The sequence below is a fragment of the Chroicocephalus ridibundus genome, chromosome 3 (genome assembly GCF_963924245.1).
Source record: "Chroicocephalus ridibundus chromosome 3, bChrRid1.1, whole genome shotgun sequence".
Classification (NCBI taxonomy): domain Eukaryota; kingdom Metazoa; phylum Chordata; class Aves; order Charadriiformes; family Laridae; genus Chroicocephalus; species Chroicocephalus ridibundus.
In genome coordinates this window covers 69,894,889-69,919,948 of record NC_086286.1, presented here as the reverse complement: position 1 = coordinate 69,919,948, position 25,060 = coordinate 69,894,889, and the positions used below count along the sequence as shown (strand labels likewise).

At 38.1% G+C, this 25,060-nt stretch overlaps 1 protein-coding gene across 11 annotated transcripts in view; it reads right to left on the bottom strand.

The window, feature by feature from the left end:
• Window positions 1-25,060, bottom strand: part of PTPRK (protein tyrosine phosphatase receptor type K) — a 425,922-nt gene that overhangs the window by 94,308 nt on the left and 306,554 nt on the right. For all 11 annotated transcript variants that reach the window (XM_063329637.1, XM_063329639.1, XM_063329640.1 and 8 more), the window contains exon 8: window positions 5,597-5,899. In XM_063329637.1, coding sequence (XP_063185707.1) covers window positions 5,597-5,899 — 303 coding nt within the window. The remainder of the gene's footprint in view (window positions 1-5,596; window positions 5,900-25,060) is intronic.

The window sequence follows — 25,060 nt, the reverse complement described above, 5'->3', positions numbered from 1 at the left end:
GAATTGGGGGGCTCAGGCACCTAATGCAGTATTTTGCTTAAAGCCTCTTTACACCAAATGCTGACTTCAGTACTCCTCATTTCAGGGATTGGAAATGTTTCTCCATATCAGGGTGAAATAACCTCCCATACTCACATACTTTACAACTTTCTAAAAATATGCAAATCAATATTCGGAGAGTGCTTTCAGCTGGCGCATGGCTTGGGAATAACGGGAACTCGTGGGCCCAGGTGTAAGCCCTCATTCTACTGCCAACTGCTGAAATAGCCGCTAATTCTGGCCTATTTGCGGCCATCATTATGTGAAATACACCGTTTCAACAAAAAATCTCATATGCAATATCACTTTTTCAGCTATAAAGCTTCTAATATAGCTATCCAAAGGAAATGAAAGTAGGAAGTTGTTTCAGCCAGGGTAAATAACTGTGTGTTTCAGGGCCAATTTTTCCAGAGCTATTAATATAAAACCTAGCTTGTATTTCTTGTCTCTGCAATACTTTAAAACAGCTTACTTCATTTGTTCAGTGTAAGCTTGAAATAAATCTCTGCTAATGATTTCAATATTTTTCTTACTTTCTCACAAATCAACTTTTCTGATGTCTTTAATAAAAAGTGCTCACACGTAATCACTTTTTCTCTCTCTCGATGAGATGCCAATAGCAAATCTTACCTACCATCTGAAAAAAAAAATTGGGGTTATTTTCATGAGCTGAAGGACAAACAGGTTATCCCAGGCTCCTTTTACCACTGGCAGTAGGTTGGTTATAATCAGTTTCAGTTCACTGCTGCTAAAGACATAAAACTTCCTCCCTTATTTGACTATATTGACACTAAATTTTGCCACTGCTCATAACACATAGGTCACTGGTCTCCCTTGTTGGTCAAGGACTGAGGTCAATACTTTAGCAGTGGCGCTAATGGACAATTTCACATTTAAACTTTTATCTCTTGGGTTTCTCTTTGTTAACTGCTACCATTTGCCATTTTTTTCCCAATAGGATTTGTATACCGGGTTCACTTGACATCTATGCATGTGTCACTTGACTAGATAAGTTACACATTTTTCGAGACAGTTTGCCATTTCAAGCAATCTTTGCAGCCCTCCTTTGCAGCATCGGACATACTACCTGCTCATCTCACTGCATTAACCTTTCTCCCAGTGGGCTAATTTTGTTACTTTTCCAATGCTACTAGTAAAGCTTCATAGCTATGTTTTTCCAAAGCTCCTTAAAGCCTTGTTTGTTTGTCTCCTTTGACCTAAGTACATTTTTTATCTCCTCTTTATTTTTTCTCATCCAATATTTTCCTGAGGTGCCATAACAACTTGAAAAAGCACAAAGAAAAACTGCTTCTCATATCAAACAGTGAATGGAGGAAAAAAATTTCTTTTTTTTTTTTTTTTTTGTAAAGGCAACTTACAGCCCTACTGTCAAACACAGAAAAATACTACACGTCAACTATTTCTGTAAAACCCTCCCTCAAAGTTGATGGAAGGTATTTCCTCTTCACACATTTAAAAAGTACACTAAGTACTTATTTTTTTAAATTTTTTGCCCTCTAACTACAACATTTCTCCCTTTCTCTGCTGTTTCCCAGGAGCATGAGTAATGGTTGGACAGTTGGTGTCTTAACCTGGTGTCGCAGCTCTAGATATCTCTGCACGGAGCTGAATGAGACACACTCTCTGAAAGATCAGGGGGCCTGGTTTGTGTCCAATGAGCGTGTCCTTTGGCTCAGCCCAAAGCTTTAGTATACTTTACGCCCCAAAATGGGTACTTACCCTATTCCAAGCGATCTTTTTCAATTAGTTGTTTGCCTGCTGTTAGCTGACATGCTCCCTTACTAGTTATAAAATCACCATCAAACACTTTGAGCTTCACAATTTGCTTTCTCCATAGCTGCTCTCTCAGAGCTAATGTCTCTATTCCTGTTAATCCACTGCCTTTCGCATCTGTTTCCAATTAAAAATTAAGGAAGCATTTATCTGCTTTAATCCCATTCGCTATTCGCTGCTCTTAAAAGTGCCCCTCTGAGTTCCCAGTGCCCTTGTGAACAGGCAGCTCCGAGAACGCGGGCATGCTGCTGATTCATGCCAAGTGATAAATTCACTGCTGGTTTGCGTACTTTGTTCGAAATGCCAAACATCAGCTCTGCCCATCGTGTATGCATCCCCAGATTGTGCGAGCCTTCCTCTTTTTCCTTTATCAAATCCTTCAAACACTGTCCATCTCCTGTAAAAGCCAGGTGAAGCGGTGATGGCACAGATAACGCTGAGTGCCCAAGTACTCAGAAGAGCTTTCTCCCAAATCTTAGTGATGGTGTGGTCTCTCCCCAAAGTGAAAGATGGTGTTTCACCAATAAAACACTGGCAAATTTCCATGTTTTCATCTTCCTTTTTACACAACTTGTTTACCAGTGTATTGCTCAAGGGCTTGATTTTTACATGGAATACAGCTCTTTGCAAATTACTATAATATACTTTAAAGATTAACTCCATTTATCCAAGTTAAAAGTTAAATGGAAATACTTAAAACCACCAAGTATTCAGATCTAGCTCTGGTCAGAAAGACATTTTCAGACTGATATTCCTGGCTTTGCTTTCTTGCAGATACTGAATTACAAGTTATTAAAACCTCCTTCATTTGTCAGTCACGGCTCCAAAGGCCTGAAGCACAGCTTCTGAATCTCACCCTGTTCTTCTACTAATTGTTTCCTGAGTTAATTCTGCTCCATACACTGGTACCATACGCTGCTCAGTTAACACTCACCGCTGTGGGAGGTCTGGCCCAGCTACACAGCCTTATAGAAATGTGAACCTTTGTGAAAGACAGACAGAGATCCACACTGTCTCACACCAGAGCCCTGCAAAACTCTGAGATCCTCTGCATTTAGAGAACCCCAGAAGTTCAAATACGTGTAAAGCTCCCAGCAGAAGGGAGGAGGTGAAATGACAGAAGCAAAGAGACAAAGGGAAACTTTAAAACAAAACAACAACAAAACAAAAAAAAGGGAGAAGAAAGGGACAGAGAGCTGGAAGCACAGGGAAGATGGACAGAAGATGAGGGCAAAATAGTAAAGACAAAGAGAAACAAGATAATGTGGGGTAGACAACTTTAACTTCAATAGTCTACAAAGTTTTTACTTCATTAGCAGATCCTCGTAAGAAAGAATGGCTTTGGAAACTGCTGAGCTACAGAAAAGCTAACAAGTTAATGATCTGGTTTTGTCATCTGGAGTTTTTAACGTTTCTATTTATGAAAAGTACACAACGTAAGTGCACAGTTTCAGATAATCATGTAATCAGTGGCTATTTATAACTAATGGTATTTGCAAAAATGTAGGTGAACACTATGATCCCTCTGTTCTCCTCATAAATGAATAGCTGATAATGCCCCTACTATGTAATTAACATCATGCTCATTCTACAAAACCTGCAAAAAAGTCATCATGGCAACAAGGCTACTTCCTACCATGTGAAATATGTGGGGCACAGACTCGTGTATCTTCCTGTAGCTCTCATCTTCTTAGACCAAGTCCTGCTTTAGGCTGCAAGCTGTGTTTTTAAACCAGTTTCAGACGGATACTTGATCACTTGGACATGGGACTAAACTAGCAGCATACACGAAGGCAGTCAACTACAGAACTCAGTTTACTATTGCTAAGAGAGCACAGAGAGAGATGCAGGCGTGAATACACCTTTGATCCTCCGAGACGGCTGAAAGCCCTCCATATCGTACATTGCTTGCATGCTCCATATCTTGAAATACATGGCAAAATGGACATTGACTTTCAAGTCAATCAGCAAAGCACAATTAAAAATCTGCATTTCATTTCCAATAGTATCACTGAGTAGACCTCACAAGAGGCAGTTTTCAGGTCATAAGCATTATTACCACCAGTGCATCTAAATATAGGAACCTTTTAAAATTTATTAATCCCTCCTTGAAAACAACATCTGCTTGAAATAGTTGACCTTAGCAACTTTTGTTTACTGAGTGAGGCTTCTTCTACACTATGGTACCTTTGACACCAAAGCTGAGTCCAAACAGGTTCACTGATAGCACACTGGCGTACTAGGTTGAGACCAAAACCTGCCTTACGTGCATCATTTTCCAAGAATAGTCCACAATAAAACCAGAAGACGAAATATATACACTTGTTCCTGCTTTTGACGAGCACCGCTATAGTGACCAGCCATCATCTCCGCATGTCTAACTAGATAAAGGCTATCAGAAAGCATAACCTTTCCTGAAAACTCAGTCAAAAAGAAGAAGAAATCAATTTTCCATGGACATAAAATATTACTACTACCTTTTTTTTTTTTTTAACCTCAAGGAAATTAGCAACCACAAGTATCTACAATGTAAACACAGATACAGAAATAATCCATCATGGATTATACTTATAATTAACTTTTTAAAAAAGCAATGCTACAATTTGAGATGCCTGAAATATTCTGATTCTGTACTTCTCAATAAATCATCATGTGATGCATCTGTCTCTATAGTTGCCTACAGCTCCTCATATTCTGCCTATTTAATAAGCTGTTCTCTCTTCTTTATTGCAACAGTAAATGTATTCCTGTTCTATTTCTTGTAAAATTGAAAATATATGACAAAAAAGTGCTACCAGATTCTAACCTTGATTGCTATCCAAATATAAAGCTATACTCTCTCCTACATTTTACAGGCAAACACATTATCTTTTGCAATTTTATCTTCTTATGTATCTACATCCTTACGTTAGTCCAGGTATTCTTTTTTTATTACTGATGTCAGTATCTATTCTCATTTTGTTGTTGTCAATATATTAATGAAATCTAAATATCAGAGAAGGAAACTGAAATTGCTCTTTACTACGACATTTTAAATATTATTATGGAAAAATATCAATTTTTACTTTAATCTCTTTCATACCAAGATTCATAGCCTAACCACTGAAAGTCACCATTAACATCTACATCTATTCGTTATTGCTTCACAACTAAGGTAAGTTCAACTGTCTTGTCAATGAAACTTCATTGAGAGCATTTTAAAGAGAGATCACAGAATATCTTGAGTTGGAAGGGACCCATAACGATCATCGAGTCCAACTCCCAAGTTATCAAAATACTACTTTAATCTGATGGGTGGCTTTCAAACAGTTAACCTGCAACACAAATTATTGCTCAAAGATATTTGCTGAAGAGGTTTTAGATCTTGAACAGAGTCTTTAAGTACTGAACTCAATATTTAAATATAAATTTACAGAATTAAATTTATTTTCAAATAGTACACCTAATACTGTGAAGAAGCCTTCATCTAACACCACCCCGTGCTTCTTGTCACCTGCATTAGCACATTTTTTTGAAGGACTGGGAAGACCATTTTTCTTGCAAGAGAGAGATTGAGTTTGACTTACGCTACATGGACAGTTTGGGCTATATATGCAGGGTGACAGCTATAATACTTTCAAAGCTACTGTTTTAAGGCTAATTAATACAGTAATAGAAGACAACTTCCATTCTTTGGGACACATATTGTAACACACAAAGTCATTTCCATCCACCTGTCTAGACTGGCCTTGGATGTAATTTCCGTAACAGCATTTACACATACCGTCTTCATCTGTCTGGATAATGGTCTCCTCGCTCTCCTTCCTCCCTTCTGGGTTGGTTAAGATCATTTTGAGGCTGACATTCGTGTAGGGAGGCAGGTGATCCACAACATGCTGGGGTGCTTTGGGGTCCATGTCCAAGCAGTCCGCCTTGCTCTCGTTGTGTCCGCAGAAGTAGTGGTAGCATATAGTGACATTGAAAGTGTGGCAACGAGTGATGTTGTAACCCAGAGATTCCCAATCCACAGCAATGTGTCTGGCCTGGATCTCAGCAATCTTCAAAGTTTTTGGTGTTCTCATAGGTTCTAGAAAACAGAATATAACAAAGAAAAACATAATTAACGTTCTTCATTCTTGCACTGAACTGTAACTGGTAGATGTTGCCTACAGGAATCTGAAAGGAAAGGAGATATCCAACGCACACAGATTTATTCCTGGAAGAAGTATCATCCTTTGTACAAGTACCCTGAAGGGAAAAAAACTGCCAGTTTCTTGTTTTTTTTACTTTATTCTTCCCTGGCCTCTCTTTCCAGGTTTCAGTCAGAGATTAAGACTTGGTAACAGTGAGAAAAAGAATTTTTAATTACCAGTGCAGCGATTCAAAGCAATTGAGAATACAGGCAACAGATGCAAGAAGAGTGACCAAAAGGCCACCCAGCTGTCACCACTGGCTTTCCTTCTTGATTTCTCCCTTAGCTTTTTTTTTTCACCTATGTAAATTAGATAATACATCATCGTGGTAAAGAGTCAACATTCACTACACTATGATTTATCATGCCACCAAGCAATGCTGTATACTAATTATACTAATTACCTTACTAAGCTAGCAGTTACAAAGATGATGCAGATATTAATTAATGTTTATTATTTTAGTAATGAAGTTATTCATTCAAGCAAAACCATTCAGTAATATTACCAAAAATGCTTTTGGATATTCCCATTGTATCCTGCTTCTTTTGGATCCCCAAAACTTTGCCTGGACATTGCTCTGAGCTGGTAATCTCTGACCTGCTCCCCAAGCTCCACACGTGCATTTCCACCAGCAGAGTACACGATGCTCCCCAAGCTGTCATCAATCTTTCATTGTCTCTCCAGTGCATTCATTCCTCATGCAAGACTAACTTTTATTGTTGAACTTAATTAAAATGATTACACAATGAAAATCATGACCATGACTATATATACTAGAGTTTCGCTGGAAATATACACCAAGGGGATCTTTATGCCCTGCTAATACATCCTTCTTCACCGGAGAAAATAAAACCTACTGTAGGTACAGCTTCAGCTCATGTCCTTGCTGGTGTAAGGTCAAAACAGCTGAGATTATTCAAGGAAGTGAAATATAGGCTTTCTCTGTCTGGGCATAACAGTTCTTTGTAACTTGCATTTATGAAACAAGAGTCCCAACGAGGCTAACAACCAGCCAAAAGCACAGATGGTATATTGAAATAAGGAAATGTGAATCAGTGTAATCTATTCAGCACGCAGTTTGCCAGACAAACTGCAAACATTTAGTTTCAAACATCAAAACAACCAAATTCTAAATATAACATAAAGGTATTCCTAGTAACATGATGAGTGTTAAGGATTCAAAATTGTGCCTATTTGTTTCTATGATCTATCCTTCCCTTCCTGGATTTTGAACAAGCATGTTTCCTTTGCCCTTAAGTACCGATTTATCACATATATGGCAAAAAATACAAATGAATAAGTAGACTTCCCAGGCAGTAGCTTTCTGAACTTACAATAGTATACTGTGACAATAGAGATCTGAAGCTGAGAGATAGCATTGAAAAGGTCCTTGAGAGATAAGAGACTTTAAGAGGAGAAAAAAAAAAGGGGTTTTACAGAGTAAACAATGTCTGGTGCTTTAGCAGGCACAGACAGGTGTGAGGCAGTCATTAAAAAAAAAAAACCAAAAACGTAGCAACACAGTACATCTACTGAAGGAGCTGGGAAGTGTCTTCAAAGAATCAGTATTTCCTTGGCTACTGCAAGCACTTAGAAAAAACCCAAACACACTCAGGTGTCACAGAGGAAGAGAACTGCTAAAAGAGGAAAAAAAAAAAATATCATCAGCCTTTTTCTCATATGAATGACAGTGAAAAACGGCATTATACAGACTCTGATTCAGAGTTTGAGGCCTAAAAGAGTAAATATATCCTTCAACAAGGAAGTTTCGTATTGTAGGCTTATTTTTCCTTTTAAAATGGAATGATTCTTCTCATTTTAATAATTTCCTCTTTAATCCAGGTTGTGCCTTCAACCACCCACACTGGAGAGAGAATTCAAACCTGAATTTAAAATGTATGGGAGCCTCTAAAATAAACACAACATAATACATGTTGTCTGGCCATGAAGGTTGATACTATTAATGTTTGAAGACGACTAATCAGTAGGAGAAAATGCACTCGATTTTCATCTTGCTTCTTTCATGACAAGACTTAAACTGCATTCACACTATGCTGTTCGTCACTTTCAAAAGAGAAGAAAAAAATAAAAGCTTTGTTAATCTTAAAGAAAAATTATTTTACAATTCTATGCAAATTTTACAAATGTGTCACAGTATCAGAGGAGACACTGAAAAGCATCCTTTATGCACCTGTCAAAAAGGAAAGAATGAAAGACAGAGTGTGATTCTCGCTTTCTCACAACTATTGCCTTCTTTGGCAGAAATTAAACAACTTCTGCAATATTGAGATGGTAATTAAAGTCTGCAGAGTCTCTCAACAGCTTTGGTAAAGTCTGCCAACTGTCCCACTGCTCCTAAAATGATGCTTTAAAAAAACACAATTTTACTCTTGCTTCTGGGCAACATTTGTCTCAGGGATCTCTAGAGGTAAAGACCAATTGTTTTAAACTACCACACCACAAAGCCTCCATCTGTAACACCTCAGTAGAAAGCAATCTTCGAATAATTACTTTTCTCAGATGAAACACCACTGAATTTTTGAGTAGGCCTCCCAAAAATCTCATAATCTTATTAAGAATAACTCTGTTCTCAATGGTGGCAAAAAGAAATGCTCATCTGCCATTTTTCCCGTTCCCCGTAACACTTCAGGGTTTGTACTTTACCGAAATATTTCCTTGATCCTACTGGGATTTAATTTCAATTTATGCATTCTCTTCTGATCTCTGGATACTTTTTCAGTCTTACTAATCCCAAGTCAATTTGCATCTTGTCCTCCCAGTTGTTGCTTTCTCACCTCTCCTCTTTCAGTCACATCTAGAACTTTTATCCAAAATACATGGACATTCAAGCCCATGACTTCTCACTTCTTCCTTGAATTACACATGTCAAATCGGCACCCTGTGTCCAAGAGGGAAGAAATAACTCTCTCAGCATCTCTGTTGATTTCTTAACCTATCAGCTGGACTTTCAATAATAATGGCAGGAAGCACTTCATATTTTCCAAACATTAATCTACCAATTACCCCCCTGAGAAAGGTAAGTGGTGTTAATCCTTTTCTGCAAGGAGAAAGAGACACAAAAAGGTTAATAGCTTGTTCAAAGCTACAAGGTGATTTACTGCCAGGGCCATATGAAAACTGAATGGTAGCCAGCTCCCAGGTCACCAGTGCTCTGGCCACCAGACAGCACCAGTAAGCAGCAGCAATTCAGAGAGCTCGTTTACAGTTGATTTGCCAGTGCTCCCACAGAAATGCTAACTCCACTCCTCAACTCTAGTTCTTTTTAAAAAGAGTTTTTGCAGATTTTCTTAGAACAAGCTTGAAAAAGCATAACAGTGCCCAGACAGTAAGTGAATATCTGAGCATAAGGACAAGTTATTTGAAAAGCAATAGTTTGATTTATTCCTTTTGAAAGATTTGTTGATTGAGAACTTGGAATTTGAGTGAAACATTATTTTTTGCATTACATCTTGTAGTTAAAATTAAAATTTTGGGGAGGGGGTATTCATAATTTATTTTTTCAAGTCTTTTTCTCCAGCAGAAAATATATTTAAGACTGGAGGAAGTTCCTTGTGATGACAACAGAAAATACTCAGGGCTTCTGCTCTTGCAGGAAATTCAACATCTTGTGATTGTATCAAGCTCTTAACTCTGAACATCCTGACTGTCAGAGTCACGTCTTCCAACAGAAATACGGCAACAAGGCATATGGAGGATCTGGTGGTGGTGGTGGCAGGGCTGACCTTTAGACCCTCCCCAGCCCCTCTGCTGATGGCAGGCTCCCTTCTGCCAGACCCTTCCTGCCCGTGGGCTGCTGCTACAATCTCCACCCCATTCCCACCTCTGCTCATGGCCAGCTTCTCTCTGGGCCTTTTGCTCTCAATGCCTGGCAATACCCAGTCCACTATCTTCCTCCTCCTCACCCTCCCTTTACCTCTTGGCAAACAAATACTACCAAGCGCTCGCTGACTCAGCTCCATCATCTCACATCTGACTGTTTTTACTCTCACTGAACCAATTAAAGCCAGAGGCATTGGGAGAATATTAAAAAACAAAACAAAACAAAACACACACACCAAAAAAACCCAACAAAACAAAACAAAACAGAAAAAAACAGAATAATAAAAGAGCTTTCTATACTTATACAGGTTACTAAATCCTCATTCCTTATCCAGAAACCGCATTAAGGAAAAGAATTACATTCACATGGCACTTACTCGCAACAATTTATGGATCAAGAAGATTTAACCCAACTTTATGGGATAAAATAAAGAACAGCTTTAGTAATTCTCCAAAGGTTAATAATCCAGGGATAGATGGCAAAAGAGACAGAACCTGTTGACCCCATACCACCTCTCAACTGCAGGATGATTTAATAAGACGCTCCAGATAACAGATAAAATGAAATTCAATTTCTTTAGTGCTTGATAAGCAACACGTGATACAACAGGTCAATATCGGAGCCTCTTTGTAGAGATTATCTTCACCTACACAGAGATGGCAGTGAAAACAAAAGCCTTCGCAGTTGCAGAAGCAGCAAGGTGAGAGCATGCATTTCCTCAGAACCTATTTTTCATGATAATGTGTATTACCCTGCTGTCAATCACAGGCAAACAGATGTCCTGTAGTTGTGACAAAAATCCCATAAAACGAGGCTAGTAAAGCATGACAAGTCCTTTGCTTTTGCTGCCTTTCCTCAGAAATCCTAATAGTTAATTCAGGTTGGCTTTCAGATCCTTCCCTCCCCCTCAGACTCCTTCTGGTATGGCATTACACTGAGGAGCTGACTTCAGATTTCTGCTTTAACCACACTGACTGCAACTCTTATCAAGTTTAAGAGTGACCCAGGTCGCCTTCATTGGTGACTCAAGAGGCGCAAACTAACTGGACTTGAAGGGTGACAATGCATAAATTTGCATAGGTTTTGAGGGAACTGCAGAGAGATGTAGGGCTTATATTACATAAAACCTCTGACATACAATAGCAAATGTATGACAATTATTAAAGAAATAGAGCAACTTTGGTTTAAGATAGTAACCCTGTAATTTAAAACACAGTGTTTCTTACACAGGCTCCTTTAATTATCTTGCCCTTAAATTTTAAAACAAAAATGACATAGAAAAAAAAATGTCCTCATTTTTCTGCTAATATTCTCAGTCTGAACAGCCACTGGAATTCCCCAGACTTTTCTTTATGAGAACATGAGCCTCTCTGTCCTGTGGCTTCTCCTGACCTTTCCAGGATAGGTCTCTCCTTGGCACGTGGGAAATAAAAGAGGATTATTCTTAGATGTCACTCTGGCTCCTGCTGCTTCCTCGGTTCATGCAAGGTCCTACAAAAACAAAATGTTCCCAAAACTCAAAAAAAAAAAAAAAAAAGAAAAAAGAAAAAACGTTACAGTCCTGCTGCTGTAAAGAATTCTTCTAAAGAGATCCCTGATAAGAGCACGGAGGAATGATATGAGTGAAAACCACTGGAGAAAGTAAGTACAACCCAAACCAGAATAGCTGTCAAGCGTGCAGTAAGAAAACAATAAATAAGGATTCCTCATGCGCTAATTTCTGTTGCATTACTCTCAATTACTACTTCTGTTATTAGTGAGAGATGAATCATGTAGAAAGGTTTTATATAGCTGCTAAGTTCCCTCACATCACAAAATCGGTTAAGATTGCCATATATAAAAGTGTATCACTCATTGAAAAGGACTGGGCTGGAGTTACATATTTCAACAGTCAACCAAAGTTTGAGCAAGAACTATGTGTGTGGACTGTGATCACTTCTGCGGGTGATCTGCTGGCTGTCAAAGGAGTATCCTATAATTAAGTTGTTATGAACGAAGCTAAGAAAAATCCCTAGGTAATGTGAGCTGTCCTACAATATCCATGATGAAACCCCCATGTTTCAAGGATCATTAAACTACAAATCCAAAAGAATTCAGTTCAGGCTAACTCCCAATAACTCCATTATTTAACAGTGCGATGATAATACAGGAAGACCCAATTCATTCAGACATCCCAAGAACGCCGCACATTTCAGTCTGATTTGCTTGTACCAGTCTTGTCTTTTATGACAGGATAATTCTTCAAAATTCTATTCAAGTTTCTTGCCTGTAATTCTGGCAGATCTTGACCATTTCTAAGTAGAGTTAAGGGCAAAAATCAATTATCCTCAATCCTTTAACTACTTAATGACAGTTCATGAACCACTGATCTTCAGTCAGGGACTCTTTCCTACCTATGTGTATTCTAAGCCAAACGCACACAACATCGTATTACCAACTGGATCAATACAGACTTTTCACATATTATTGGAATAAGTTATTATTACAGATATTCCAGTGTTGGAGTATCTGCATTCCCTCATACCCAGAAGATACAAAACCCAGGACACCTGTCACGTATGTAAATACAGGTTGGAAAGTCTAACTGAGGTACTTTGGTGTGTTTTGTTTGTTTTTTATTTTTTTTTTCCTCAAATCTTGTTCCATGTCAGCAGTTTAGAGGCCTGGCTTTAGGCAGCCAAATTTGAAAATGCAGGCCTTCAATCTTAAACTTAGAAGCATTAAGAAATAGGAACATCAAAGAAAAAGTAATCAAATGAAGTTGACAGAAGCTGTACAATTTGAAGTAATTTCAACAGTATGACAGAAAATGAAAAATTAACAGGTACATATATTCCCACAATAAAAATCAAAGGGTTTACTGGGTTCTCACATATGTAACACATACACATACGTAACACATTCTCACACATGTAACACATACAGAATACAAAACAAATATGAATGCAAACACAAAAAGAACCCATTTTGTGGTTTTTTTGTGTATCTTAGTATGTCCATCTATTCATCATATGAAATATGAACCCAGAATAAATGAAACGATGGCGTTTATACTGTACTAGCCCTACCAATTTATTTTGTTGCAAATGAAGGTTATGATGCAATTGCATGAAAATCTATGAACTTTTTCTCTTTTCACTTCATCTAGCGTCTGACTTATTAAGCCAGCTTACAATTTTCTTATTGATAACATACCGCAGGGAGCGGAAGAAAACATCAGCATTATTACATAGATAATCAGCTGTACTACGCCAGTTTCAGTAGCAATGACAGGATATTCAATATATTTTAGGAGTATCTTTTTGGATGCAAAATATAACTCTCCCTGCTTCAGAAGTATAGTAAAGAGATTAATATAACTGCACTACTGACAATTATTTGCCCATTCTCTCTTGATAGTATGTTTATTCTGTTGCCTCCATGCATGATTAACAGTTTGTGCATCCTTAGCATGTAATCAATAGCTGTGAAGTCTTGTATTAGTTTTAGAGATTAGACATCCCTTGATAACAAGTTCCATTGATTTCTCCACTTTAGTTTAGCTGCAGAAATCCCCCCCTTTTTTTTTTTCATGTCTTTTTTTTTTCCTCTGAGTTTAAATTAAACGGAGATGTATAGTCTTAAAAGGAGAGAAGAAAAGCTGGTGTGACCTCTTGAAGTTCTTTCCTCCAGATGAGCCAAACTTATCTGGTGGTGTAAACCATAAATCAGCATGTCAACGAACAACAGACTGCAAGAGTAAACACAGGGAAAGCTTGGCATTACAAAATTCCTAGGCAACCTGTCCAGGACTGCAGTGGTGAAGTTTAATTGTGTAAAGTCAATTACAAAATTAATAGTGATGTGGAAAAAAAATGAACCTTTGACTTAAATATTAGTAGCATAGATATATTAAATCAAAATGGAAGACTCATCATCTAAAGCAATAACAATTATATTATAAAGATTCTATTTTAAAAGAATATAAAATACTTATTTAGACACACATCCCTATACACTTTTTACCCACCTTAACAGTGAACCTAACCATTCAGCAAACATTTAGTTGAATATAAATCATCAGTTTGCTTAGATGTTACTTTTTTTATTTCTCTCCAATGCACATTCATAAACATCTTTTTATGGTTTTGTTTACAAACAATGTATTTGGGAGCTTAGGATATTATGAGTATTATGCAAAATGCCTAAGTTGGAGTAGTGTGAATAAGCAAAACAAGAGTTTTCTATGGATGTCGTTAAAGCTTCAGTTCCTTTCTCCTGTACATAAAAATTTCAGTCCTCCAAGTCGCGAAGCGTTAACTATCACCATATGAAATAAAGTGACCAAATGTGGAACACAGTCTATAATAAATAAATATTAAGCACAGAAGAGAGACTCAGACTGTGAATAAAGTTAAGGCCACATTCACCTTTGAAGACTAAGAACTGAAACTTGCAAGCAGTAATTACTATACCCACTTAAAACTTTTACATATATATGTGCATATTTCAAACTGAAAGAGGGTAGATTTCGATTAGATATTAGGAAGAAATTTTTCACTCTGAGGGTGGTGAGGCACTGGAACGGGTTTCCCAGAGAAGCTGTGGACACCCCATCCCTGGAGGTGTTCAAGGCCAGGCTGGATGGGGCTTTGAGCAGCCTGGTCTAGTGGGAGGTGTCCCTGCCCATGGCAGGGGGGTTGGAACTAGATGATCTTTAAGGTCCCTTCCAACCCAAACCATTCTATGATATGTATGTACACACACAGATACTTATGCACATACATGCAGTTCCCCACAGGCAGATAAAACACCCACAAAAATGCATCCTCTCTCTCTTTCTGCACACATACTGAAATGTTTTCAATCCGCTTTGCCCCCTTTCCCATTTTGCCCCATCTGGCTCCGGTAGCCCCTGGGCACCTGGTTGAAACCACCAACCCTCCAGCCCACTCCCTGCAACCAGCAAAGCCTGGAATTTCAGTCTGGGTCGCAGCCCATGATCTTGCCCTTCAGTGCTGCGTCTGTATGGTAAATCCCAGTAATAACGTATGTTGCAGCTTGCTCTGGCTCTGCCCTTTTCACAGAATCAATATATACCATTATATATCATACAATGTATATCTCATATAGTGATATATAGTTGACATTTAATATATATGAAAAACTTTGGCTAAAACACAAATTCATTGAGGTCTTAAAGCTAGAAATGACACTGTATCATATAATGCATCTGCTGTATGTCTCTTGTCCTGTCAGTGAAACAATCCTGGTATTTATATTTTACTTTTTTTTTTTTTTTTTTACTCCAAATGACCAAACTTGTAGCTTCTATCATACAGAAAAGTTTTCCCTAAGCACCTGGAAATTTTTTTAGTAAATTGGCTTAATTTTCTTCATTGGTTCATACAAAGTTAAGAACGCAAGTTGAAAATACAAGCAATCTTGTTTTCTTCATAAATACAGACAAAAATAACACAGGTAGGCAAAGAAATACTCCTCTGACATTAAAATCTTGAAAAAAAATCAGAAACCATTTTCAAAGGTACTTAGAACTCTAAAAAATGTTGCAAAGTGCCAACAGGCAAATTCTTTTTAAGTTAGATACCTGATTACCATGAATTTTTACTACCTTTGCATTTTGATGAAATTTTGCTAGTGAAGTCACTCAGACACCCGCGAAAACCTGACTAAATATGACTAAAAAAACCTTCTCAATCTATTGGTCAATGACCAAACCCATGTAACTATCAAAATGTAATACTTGTTCAAGTGTAAAGAATTCTTCTTCCTTATGCCTCCAGCACACCTTAAGCTGGTGTTTCTTTATAGATATTTTATACAACAAATAACTTTCTGTGCATTTTAAGCAATCTGATTTCAATTCAACTGTCCCTTGATGTAACTATAAGAAAAAAATGTATTCTTGAGTAAAGAGAGACATTTGTTGGTTGTTTTTTTTTTTCCTGAAAAGTTCTTTAAAATGTTTGTTTTTCAGAAAGGAAAAGGATTATAAGGAATATTTGTTTTTTATGTCGACATGCTCTGTCTGGGCAGAATTCACCTGATATCAATTCTCTTTCCTACCACCATCTGGCTATGAAGGTTTGCAAGGCCATTTTGGGAACTGGGACCTGCAAACGTTTTGTTCCTGGAGCTGCCTTTGCTGAAAAGGAGCAGGGCTCTGCAGAAGCGAGCTGACGACCAACTCTGCTCTACCCTGTCCTCGCAAAAAAGAATGCAAAAGCAGCAAAAAAAGCCTTGCTTGCGAACAGAGGCAGCTGGAGAAGTGCTTTCTAAAATAGGCCATGAAATCTAAAGAATATATTTCCATTTAACATTTAGCTGCATAAAATACTCTAAAGAAATTGCCCTGCTGCTTTACTTTCAGCCAGCTAGTGTTTCTCAAAGCTATTGTTTCCTGCCTAAGCAGAAACTGGGAAAATACAAAATAACTCACCCTACAGTAAAAAGAAGGCAATTTATTTCTGAAACAATTTTCTCTTTGCAAACTTCCTCTGAACACTTCTGGTTTATTCCATGACCCCAAGAAACAAAAATGCTCCTCAAAAATTATCCCAGAGTATTTTCAGGCGACAGTAAGTCTGGATGAGTGATAACAGACAAAGGTGGCAAACCCAGCAGCTTACTGGAAGCAGCCAAAGAAAAACAATTTTAGATGCTGTTGATAATAACTTTTACTCCTTTTAAAAGAAGGCATTTTTATAAAAAGTGATTAATTAATGAGCAATTGATCTTGCTTTATACAGAACAGATGGTGGTGTTAAATGCAAACCCAACAAACCTACTTTCCACTCACATGCAAACGTAAAGGATTAGCTCTTCACTTGCAGGAGGAGCCACCGCTCTTTACTATGTGTTTTCTTACTCTAGATGCCCATCTACAGATCTCTCTAGTTCAAGCTGTCAATCGTATTGAATAATTTTACCACGTTCTGACTTTCGAAAAGATATTGTACGAGCACAGTTGTCTTGGCTTCACTGTTGCTGCGGAGCAACTGCCGACGTGCTGCTCCGACCAGCGCTACTGTAACAGCCACCCAAGAGTGTCAATCACGCCTGCTGAGTAAGTGGAGCATTAAATTATTTTTTTATGCCTGTGTTGTACATGCTGAATCACTGTCAGCGTACAATCACAACAGAATACAAGAAGGAAAGGCAGCCAATTAGTCAAGTGAAGGCCACACGGGCAAAAGCAGTATTAATTTGGAAGTGCAGGCTAATTGCTGGACGCCAGCATTATGTCACTTAAACCAGATTTATTGCTGAGTGTAAAATATAAGAACAACAACAATCCCTTCCTCCAAATTTAGTACTGAAAGGCTTTAAAATTCTCCTGAGTGTCTATTAGGCAATTTTAGAGCTAACTTTTCTCTTCTATAATTCTTTTACTTTTTTTTTTTTTTTTTTTACACCTCATCTAACTGTTAACCTTTTGGAGACTGGCATAATGAGCACACATGCAATCTAATACCATCCCCTCTTGTCACCCCAGTCAACACCTCATAACCTTTATCGACAACCATGATAATTTGCAGGATTAAGAATCTGCTGTAGACTGTCTAGAAATATAAGATTCCTCAGAGTTGGTTTCAAGACTTTTATGACTGATAATGAATTATTTTTTTTACTTATATTGCAAATATACCTGATTCTTTACAGCTTTTGCATTGCCTTTTGTGGTCACTCTATTCATATTCACAGCCATTCACACCAGCTAGTGATGCCTGCCTTCATCTCCCACCAGCCATGTTCTTCATTACCATCGTCTACCTTTCTCCTTAAACGGAACCTTAATGTGATGGCAGCTTTTTCCTTCCCAAGTTCACCTGCTACTTTAACATTTCGGCAAAATTATAACATTATTATTAATTTGAGATCTAACAAGAACATGTGCTAGCAGCAATAAAAACAACAGAAAACCCCAAATACATGTTTGCCTTTCCCAGCAGCCCTCCACTTATTGTTTTTGACTTGGATATCTGGAACAGATTGAATCACGGCATCATAAAACAGTTCAACTTGGAAGAGAACTCCGGAGGTCACATAACCCAACCTCCAGCTCAAAGCAATTATATCAGGTTGCTCAGGATCTTGTACAGCCTATTTCTGAATATCTCCAAGGAGGGAGATTCTACATCCTCTCAGGACAGCAGGAATGGAAGATATATTGCAGATATAAATCCAACTTCAAGGCTTGAGCTGATTTCTAACTGTTTGGTGTTTGGAACAAGACAGAAGAGCAGTGTTCCACAATTCCCTAAACCTCAGGATTTTTTGAATTGTGCTTCACAGCATCTGGCACCGACCTCTTGTCGATGGCAAGACTGCAAGCACTTCACTTAAATTTCACCTTGCTTCATCTTGTTTGAAATACAACTATGTAGTTCACAGAATATCAGAAGCATTTCTTCCTATTAAAAAAAATATTTTTAACTGCAGTATTTAAATTAAATGTTCAAAAAAATGTTGAACAGAAGAATTCAACTCTCCTCTTTGCAAACCACCTGATGCTACAGAACAGAACCAATCAATTCACTCCACTCTGCATATTTTCCACCATTTCTTAGAGACGTTTGGCAAGGGGCAGCTGTCTAAATAAAATGCATTCGGGTTGTCCTGTTTAATAACCTTTAGGTTAGTATATATATCTACTTGAAATTTGTTGCTGCGTAGGGTTCTTTTGTTTGGTTTGGTTTTTTGTTTGTTTTGGGTTTTTGTTTGGAGAGATTGGGTCGGTTTTTACTTCTACTGGACATTATAATAAAACTCAAGAGCAGAACTCAGTCATCACAAGGGTACAGCGATGCAACCAAGTACCTTGCCTTTGCTTCTTAATGCAATGAAAAGAAAGATGGGAAAGGCCAACAGTTTAAATCTTTAGCCAACAGTTTAAATATTTACATACACGGCACAGAAGCCGATGTTTTGTCATCTAGACAAAATCATGCATATTGGAGTAGCGTAACAAAATGGCTAATATCCTTAACACTTTTGTGACCTGTGCTGCCATTGTAATCACCAGTATGATTAATGAAATTTATGCTTGCAGTCTCTGTTCTAATTGCTATAAGTATCATGCCATAGTACAGTGCTCTTTTCAGCGTTACAACAAAATGAGTAATCTGTATTAACTGGGTCTGAGCGAAGGCCGTATACAGTGATTGAAGAGGCTGATAGAACATATGATTTTCACAGCTAAGCATTTAAACCAAGCCAGGTACAGAGAAGATGAACTAGCTATTTAATAACATTCTGCCAGGGCTGCAGAACAGGCTTATCTAAGTGACACAAAGTCTGCAGGAAAGGGGGCATACACTCTGAAAAGAGAGTGCGCAGGTTGTATTTCAAGCATAACTCCTGAATGGTTTTAGAGAAGAAGTCACCACGGCTATAGAAGTTTCCAAGCAAAGAATGCAAACTATGCTCTACTTGCAGTCTGGCTCCCGGGGAATGTGTCCCTCAAGAAACACGTCCAGAAGGCATTCATCCCAAAGGGCCAACAGACTGCTTGTCTTCTTTTGGACACAAATGCTGCTGCCTAATTAAAGCACACCGTACAAAATGAAGTTTCCTTCATTTGCTGAGGAATTTGGTGTTGTTTTTTTTAAGCTACTCCCCATGCAAATTTAGTTGTGGGTTTTTTTTCTAGACACAAAAATCCTCAAGGAAATTTATTTGAAATGCCTGATTGGTTTCTTTATTGGTGCTGGCTCTGAACTCTCATTCTTGCCTAGCTGTTTTGATCAGGTCATGACTGAGTAGCACGCTCAGAAAACTGCTATCTACCTGAGAAAGGATCCAAAATACTTCCAGTTGGCTTTAATTATTTTTATCATGATTAATAGATCGTACATCAATTCAAATTTACCTAAATATAAAATATTGGAACAAGACATTATCCATAGACTCGTAAGAAATTAATTTAAATTAAATATTCCACAAATGAAACAGCTTTGTCTTTAACAGAACTGGTTGGAAACAGAGTTTTACGCAGCCTACTGCTTACACAGCAATTTAAAAGCCTGATTATGACGATCGGCATTTGGCATTTGAGAAAGACAGACAATAAAGCCAAAAGATACCAGATTATATCGACAACAAAATGATACTGACTCCCTGTAAAGGTAAGTGAGGTTGTAAAATTTGTGTTACCCTCATCTCCATTTGAGTATGAAAATCCAACAACTTTCATTTCCTTAACATTCCTTGAAAAAAGACAAGAGGATGAGAAATCATTTTAATGATAGTGTTATGAAGCAAAAACAAATGATGGAGCTGTAGCTACGATTACAATTATGACTACGCTTTGGTACTGCACAGCTGATAATGTCCTAGCGTTATGTGGCTTGTGCTACCGCTTGAGTTCAATTTCCTTCAGATAATGTATTTGGATTTCATAATATGCCTCTTTGGTGAAACCAATAACTGAATCCACTGGTAATTCCTCAGGGAGTTATAATTTATGGCAATTGTCTGTTCCCACCACTTTTCTCAGTAATTTGTTCCGATGATTAATAGCCTCACTGTTAAAGATAAATAAGTGTGCCTTACTTCTAATTTGAATGAGCCTGACCTCAGCATGCAGCCATTCGAGGTTCTTACATTTTTCCTCCTCTAGAGGAAAGAGCCCTTTTTTACCTGGTATTATTTTTCCCCTGTATACTGTATACTCACCTCCTGCCTTCTCTCTGACAGACTGAAATGATCGAGACCTTTAAGTCACTTAATGTAAGACTGCATCTTAAGCCATGACTCCTTTTGTGGCTCTGTTCCTCCCAAATTTTCATCAGTGTGTTGAAAGCATAAAGACCAGATGTGGGTATCGGTCATACCCACAAAATCACCTCTCTCCTCCTCGATACTACTCTGTTTTTATCATAGCACTACTCAAAGAATTATTGCCGACTGTTGATCCACGTCTCCCCGAATTCTTTTAGGGTTTCTGTACTACTCCCAAATACATGCATTTATTTAGATTTGTATGTAGATAGTAAGCCATATTAAACTGAGGTGGAAAAAAGCAAAAATCAACCCCAAATTCAAATCTTAAAGCAAGTACAAAACTATGATAATTCTTAATGTCATAAATGTATATAGTGAACTATCTCGCCTTTGCAGATTCTCACTTCACAGCTCAAAATGCAATTTTGATTGCACTCTGTAATCAAAAGATGCAAAAGATTAAAGGTAAACACAACAGGCTAAAGTGAAGGGCAGCAAACCTTATCTGTAAACACCTTTACTAATTTACTTTGCTCATCACCCAAAATGAAGAATTAAATTTGAATTCAAATATGACAATTATGCCATATTATCAGCTGCAGAGAAAAACAAAACCAAACCAGAAAAGAATGCCCATGCAGCGGGAAAGGGAGTTACGCCATCTCCCTATATAAACACCACAAAGAAAGAAGTCATGCTTGACTGCAAAAAACAATCATACAATTTTTTCTTAAAGACTAGTGTCCCACTGAAAGTCACTGAAGCTTCCCCAAGGACAACTTGAATTAGAGTCAGAGGCCAAACGTAAAGACACTTCTCTGAAATCTAATCCTCTTGCCCATCTAAAATGCTCCTGCAGCTTCTGGTCAGGAAAACACACCACTGGGATTGCACTGGCAGTTCTGCTTGTTTTTCTTTAGTGTTTTCAAAACCAAATAACTCAAATATCCGAACCAGTATCAACACAACTAAAATAAAAGCAGATGGGTTCAGCTAATCTTCTCCTTTTGCTATTCTGTATCAGATGGTTTTTTCCCTTCCAAAACACTATCTTCTCGCACTATCAACATAATGGTAGTTAAAAGACAAAAATGCATCAGAAATGTGTTACTGCTGTGGGTTTATATGACAGGGGATTCCTAGTTACTTGCTTTTCTACCAACCTTCTCAGATACTCCTGTCCAGGCATGGATTTAGGTGTAAGAATGAGCCCCGTGTCTTTTCAGACTTAGGCTGAGCACAGGACGTTTGCTGACAGCAGTACCCCATAAGAACCAGCCAAATTTGTTCATAAATTAGCTCCACGGAAAAAATGTAAGTGGTAAATAATGAGAGCTAGGCAGGCATTTATACATCATCTGAATAAAACCAAAAAATTTTCTGAAAACCATTTTATCAGAGTTTTTGTCCGTCACAGAACAAGAACTGTTCAGGGTCTTTCTGGACATGTCTGACAGCTCGCCAGGGTCTCCAGCAGACTTCCACCCACCCACCCTCTCTTTGCTTTCTCCATAAACCCTTCTCTTCCCCCTGCCCCACATGGCTCCCTTATTCCCTATACTCCAAAAATGCTCCATCTTAAAGGCTGTGGTATGTTGGATTCTCCTACCAAAGATGAAAAAATATTTCCCTGCTCTTGATTTGGATCTAACAATGTCGTCAGCAACTCTAAATACAGATACAGCAATTCCAGATATTTATGTCCCACACTAAGGCAAAAATCTAAGGAATTTTACTACTTGCAAACGAGATACAGAACTGAGGCAATCACTGTGATCATAAAAATGTCACAAAATGTGTTTATAGTCTTCACAACAATCAGAAAAGCATTTTAAAAATCAGGATTAATATACTTCAGACTCTCCACCAGTGCCAGAACCTCTCCTATCATAGAATGGTTCAGGTTGGAAGGGACCTTAAAGATCATCCAGTTCCGACCCCCTTGCCATGGGCAGGGACACCTCCCACCAGACCAGGCTGCTCAAGGCCTCATCCAGCCTGGCCTTGAACACTTCCAGGGATGGGGCATCCACAGCTTCCCATCATCTCTGTGTTTCCCAGGTTTTGGTCTGAATGAGGCATCTCTGAAGAGCTCATGTCTTGTACGGACAAAACCAGACGGGAAGTGACACCACCCAAAATTACAACTGGGACGCCAGTCCCCTGTTCCCCTCTGCCCCACTCCCTTCTGCATCTGAACGAGACATGTTAGCAGAGAAGAAATGTCTCAGGTCCAGACAGTCTTAGAGCTATGTCGCATGAAGGAGCGGACTGTCTCCTCATCCATTTCCCTTTAGTCTTGCCATTGAATACTATAAATCAATAAACAAGCTGTTAAATTGAATTTTTATTTTTTTTTTATCCAGACATTGGATGCTGAATTAACTAAGCCTTAAATAAAACAGAATTCCAGCAGAGGAAATTTCACAGTCTGTCTTGAATTAACGCAGTCAAAAAATTCCCCAAGTTTTCACGCTCTTCTACTTTACACTAGGAGCTGAAGTCTGGGTAAACCAAGACAAAATCTCTAGTAACAACACACTACATGCTTTCCAAACACCTCAAGGAAAACCCTATGAGTTATGGTTACAGCTAATTCATAACACGGTATACCAGCACTTTATTCTTGCCATAGTTGTCACTGGCAATATGAACCCCCAGTTTTGTGTACAAATATTGCACAGTTAGCTTCCATCTCAGATGTGCTATACACAGGGTAACTCAGTAAATAAGGAAAACATCAGAATTACTTCTCCCTCCCCCAACACATAGAACAAAATAATACATTGTAAAAAGAATGTTTTGATAAGAAAAAAATGAAGATTTTTTTTTTCACAAATCATAGAATCACAAAATCATAGAATCATAGAGTCTTCGTGGTTGGAAAGGACCTTTGAGATTATTGAGTCCAACCATATACACACACAAAAACAAACAAACAAACAAACAACCTACCATCTCTGCCACTAGCGCATGCCCTGAAGTGCCACCTCTAGGCGTTTCTTAAACACCTCTAGGGATGGTGACTCAACCACCTCCCTGGGCAGGCTGTTCCAGTGCCTGACCACTCCTTCAGTAAAGTAATTCCTCCTAATATCTAATCTAAACCTCCCCTGCCGCAACTTCAGACCATTTCCTCTGGTCCTGTCATTATTCACCTGGGAGAAGAGGCCAACACCCACCTCTCTCCAACCTCCTTTCAGGTAGCTGTAGAGGGCAATGAGGTGTCCCCTCAGCCTCCTCTTCTCCAAGCTAAACATGCCCAGCTCCCTCAGCCTCTCCTCATATGACCTGGTCTCCAGACCCCTCACCAGCCTGGTAGCTCTCCTCTGGACACGCGCCAGCACTTCAATGTCCCTCTTGTACAGAGGGGCCCAGAACTGAACACAGAGGCACGATCACTTCCCTACTCCTGCCATAGCCGTAACAATCCATATTAAATAATCGTTACAGAAAATTAATTAATTCCCCATAACAGTACCAGAATTAATAAATCACTCTTAAAGCCCTGACATTGTATTCCTAAAACTGGTTATGTTTTGCTAGCCAGTTCTGTCTCTGAATACCTGCCCAACAAATCCAAACAAGTAAAAGGCTGAATGCCTTTAATACGGCATACTAATAATTACCAGAATTATAAAAGAAGTAAAACTACAATCCATATAAGGCAAATACTCCAGTTCAGGATAAACAGTACTCAAAATTAGTAAATGCTTCCTAACCGTGAAAGTGGGTTCAGCAGACCGACTCCATGCTAAAACAGTAGGAAGCAATTGTCACTCAGTACTGAATTACACAGCAATCCAAATTGCTTAAACCAAGTTTTAAATAGTTAGTTCTACTATGTACCCACTGCATAGTGAACCAGACGCCCTCAACAGTTTATTATCACTTCTGATAATAAATGAATAAATTAAAAAAGTAATCCAAACATTTGATTTGATACTCTCTAACAGAAAACAGAAAAAAAAAGGGGGGGGTGGAATTGTATATATTTTGATTCTTTTCTGGACTTTGGAATGTATCTAATGTATTTTGTTTTAAACTAATTTCTTAAATTTTTCCTTTTATTTCATATTGCCTTATTACTTTTAGGCTTTGTAGTACATAACTCACAATTCTTTCCCTTCCCTCAACCACATGGGATTAAGTCCACAGCATTATTTTATTTTTGCATATATGACACTTCTGTGAGAAAATAGCAAACTATCAACAATCCTGTTTGCCTCTAATGCACAACTCGTAAGTCAAGCAGCATTTGTCAGAACTATTCCAAGAAGATCTAATTTTGTATGCTCAGGACAGCTTTTCAGTTTGGAGGTATGTCATGTTATCAAAACACTTCAGTATATAAGGTCATTTTGCTGAAATGGTACATTTCCATGCTCTTCAGTAAGAATCAAAATTTTTTAAAAAAAATATTTTTATGGTTATAAAAGAAAGAAATTAAGATATAATCAGCTCACATGTTCAGAGACTTCAAAATTGT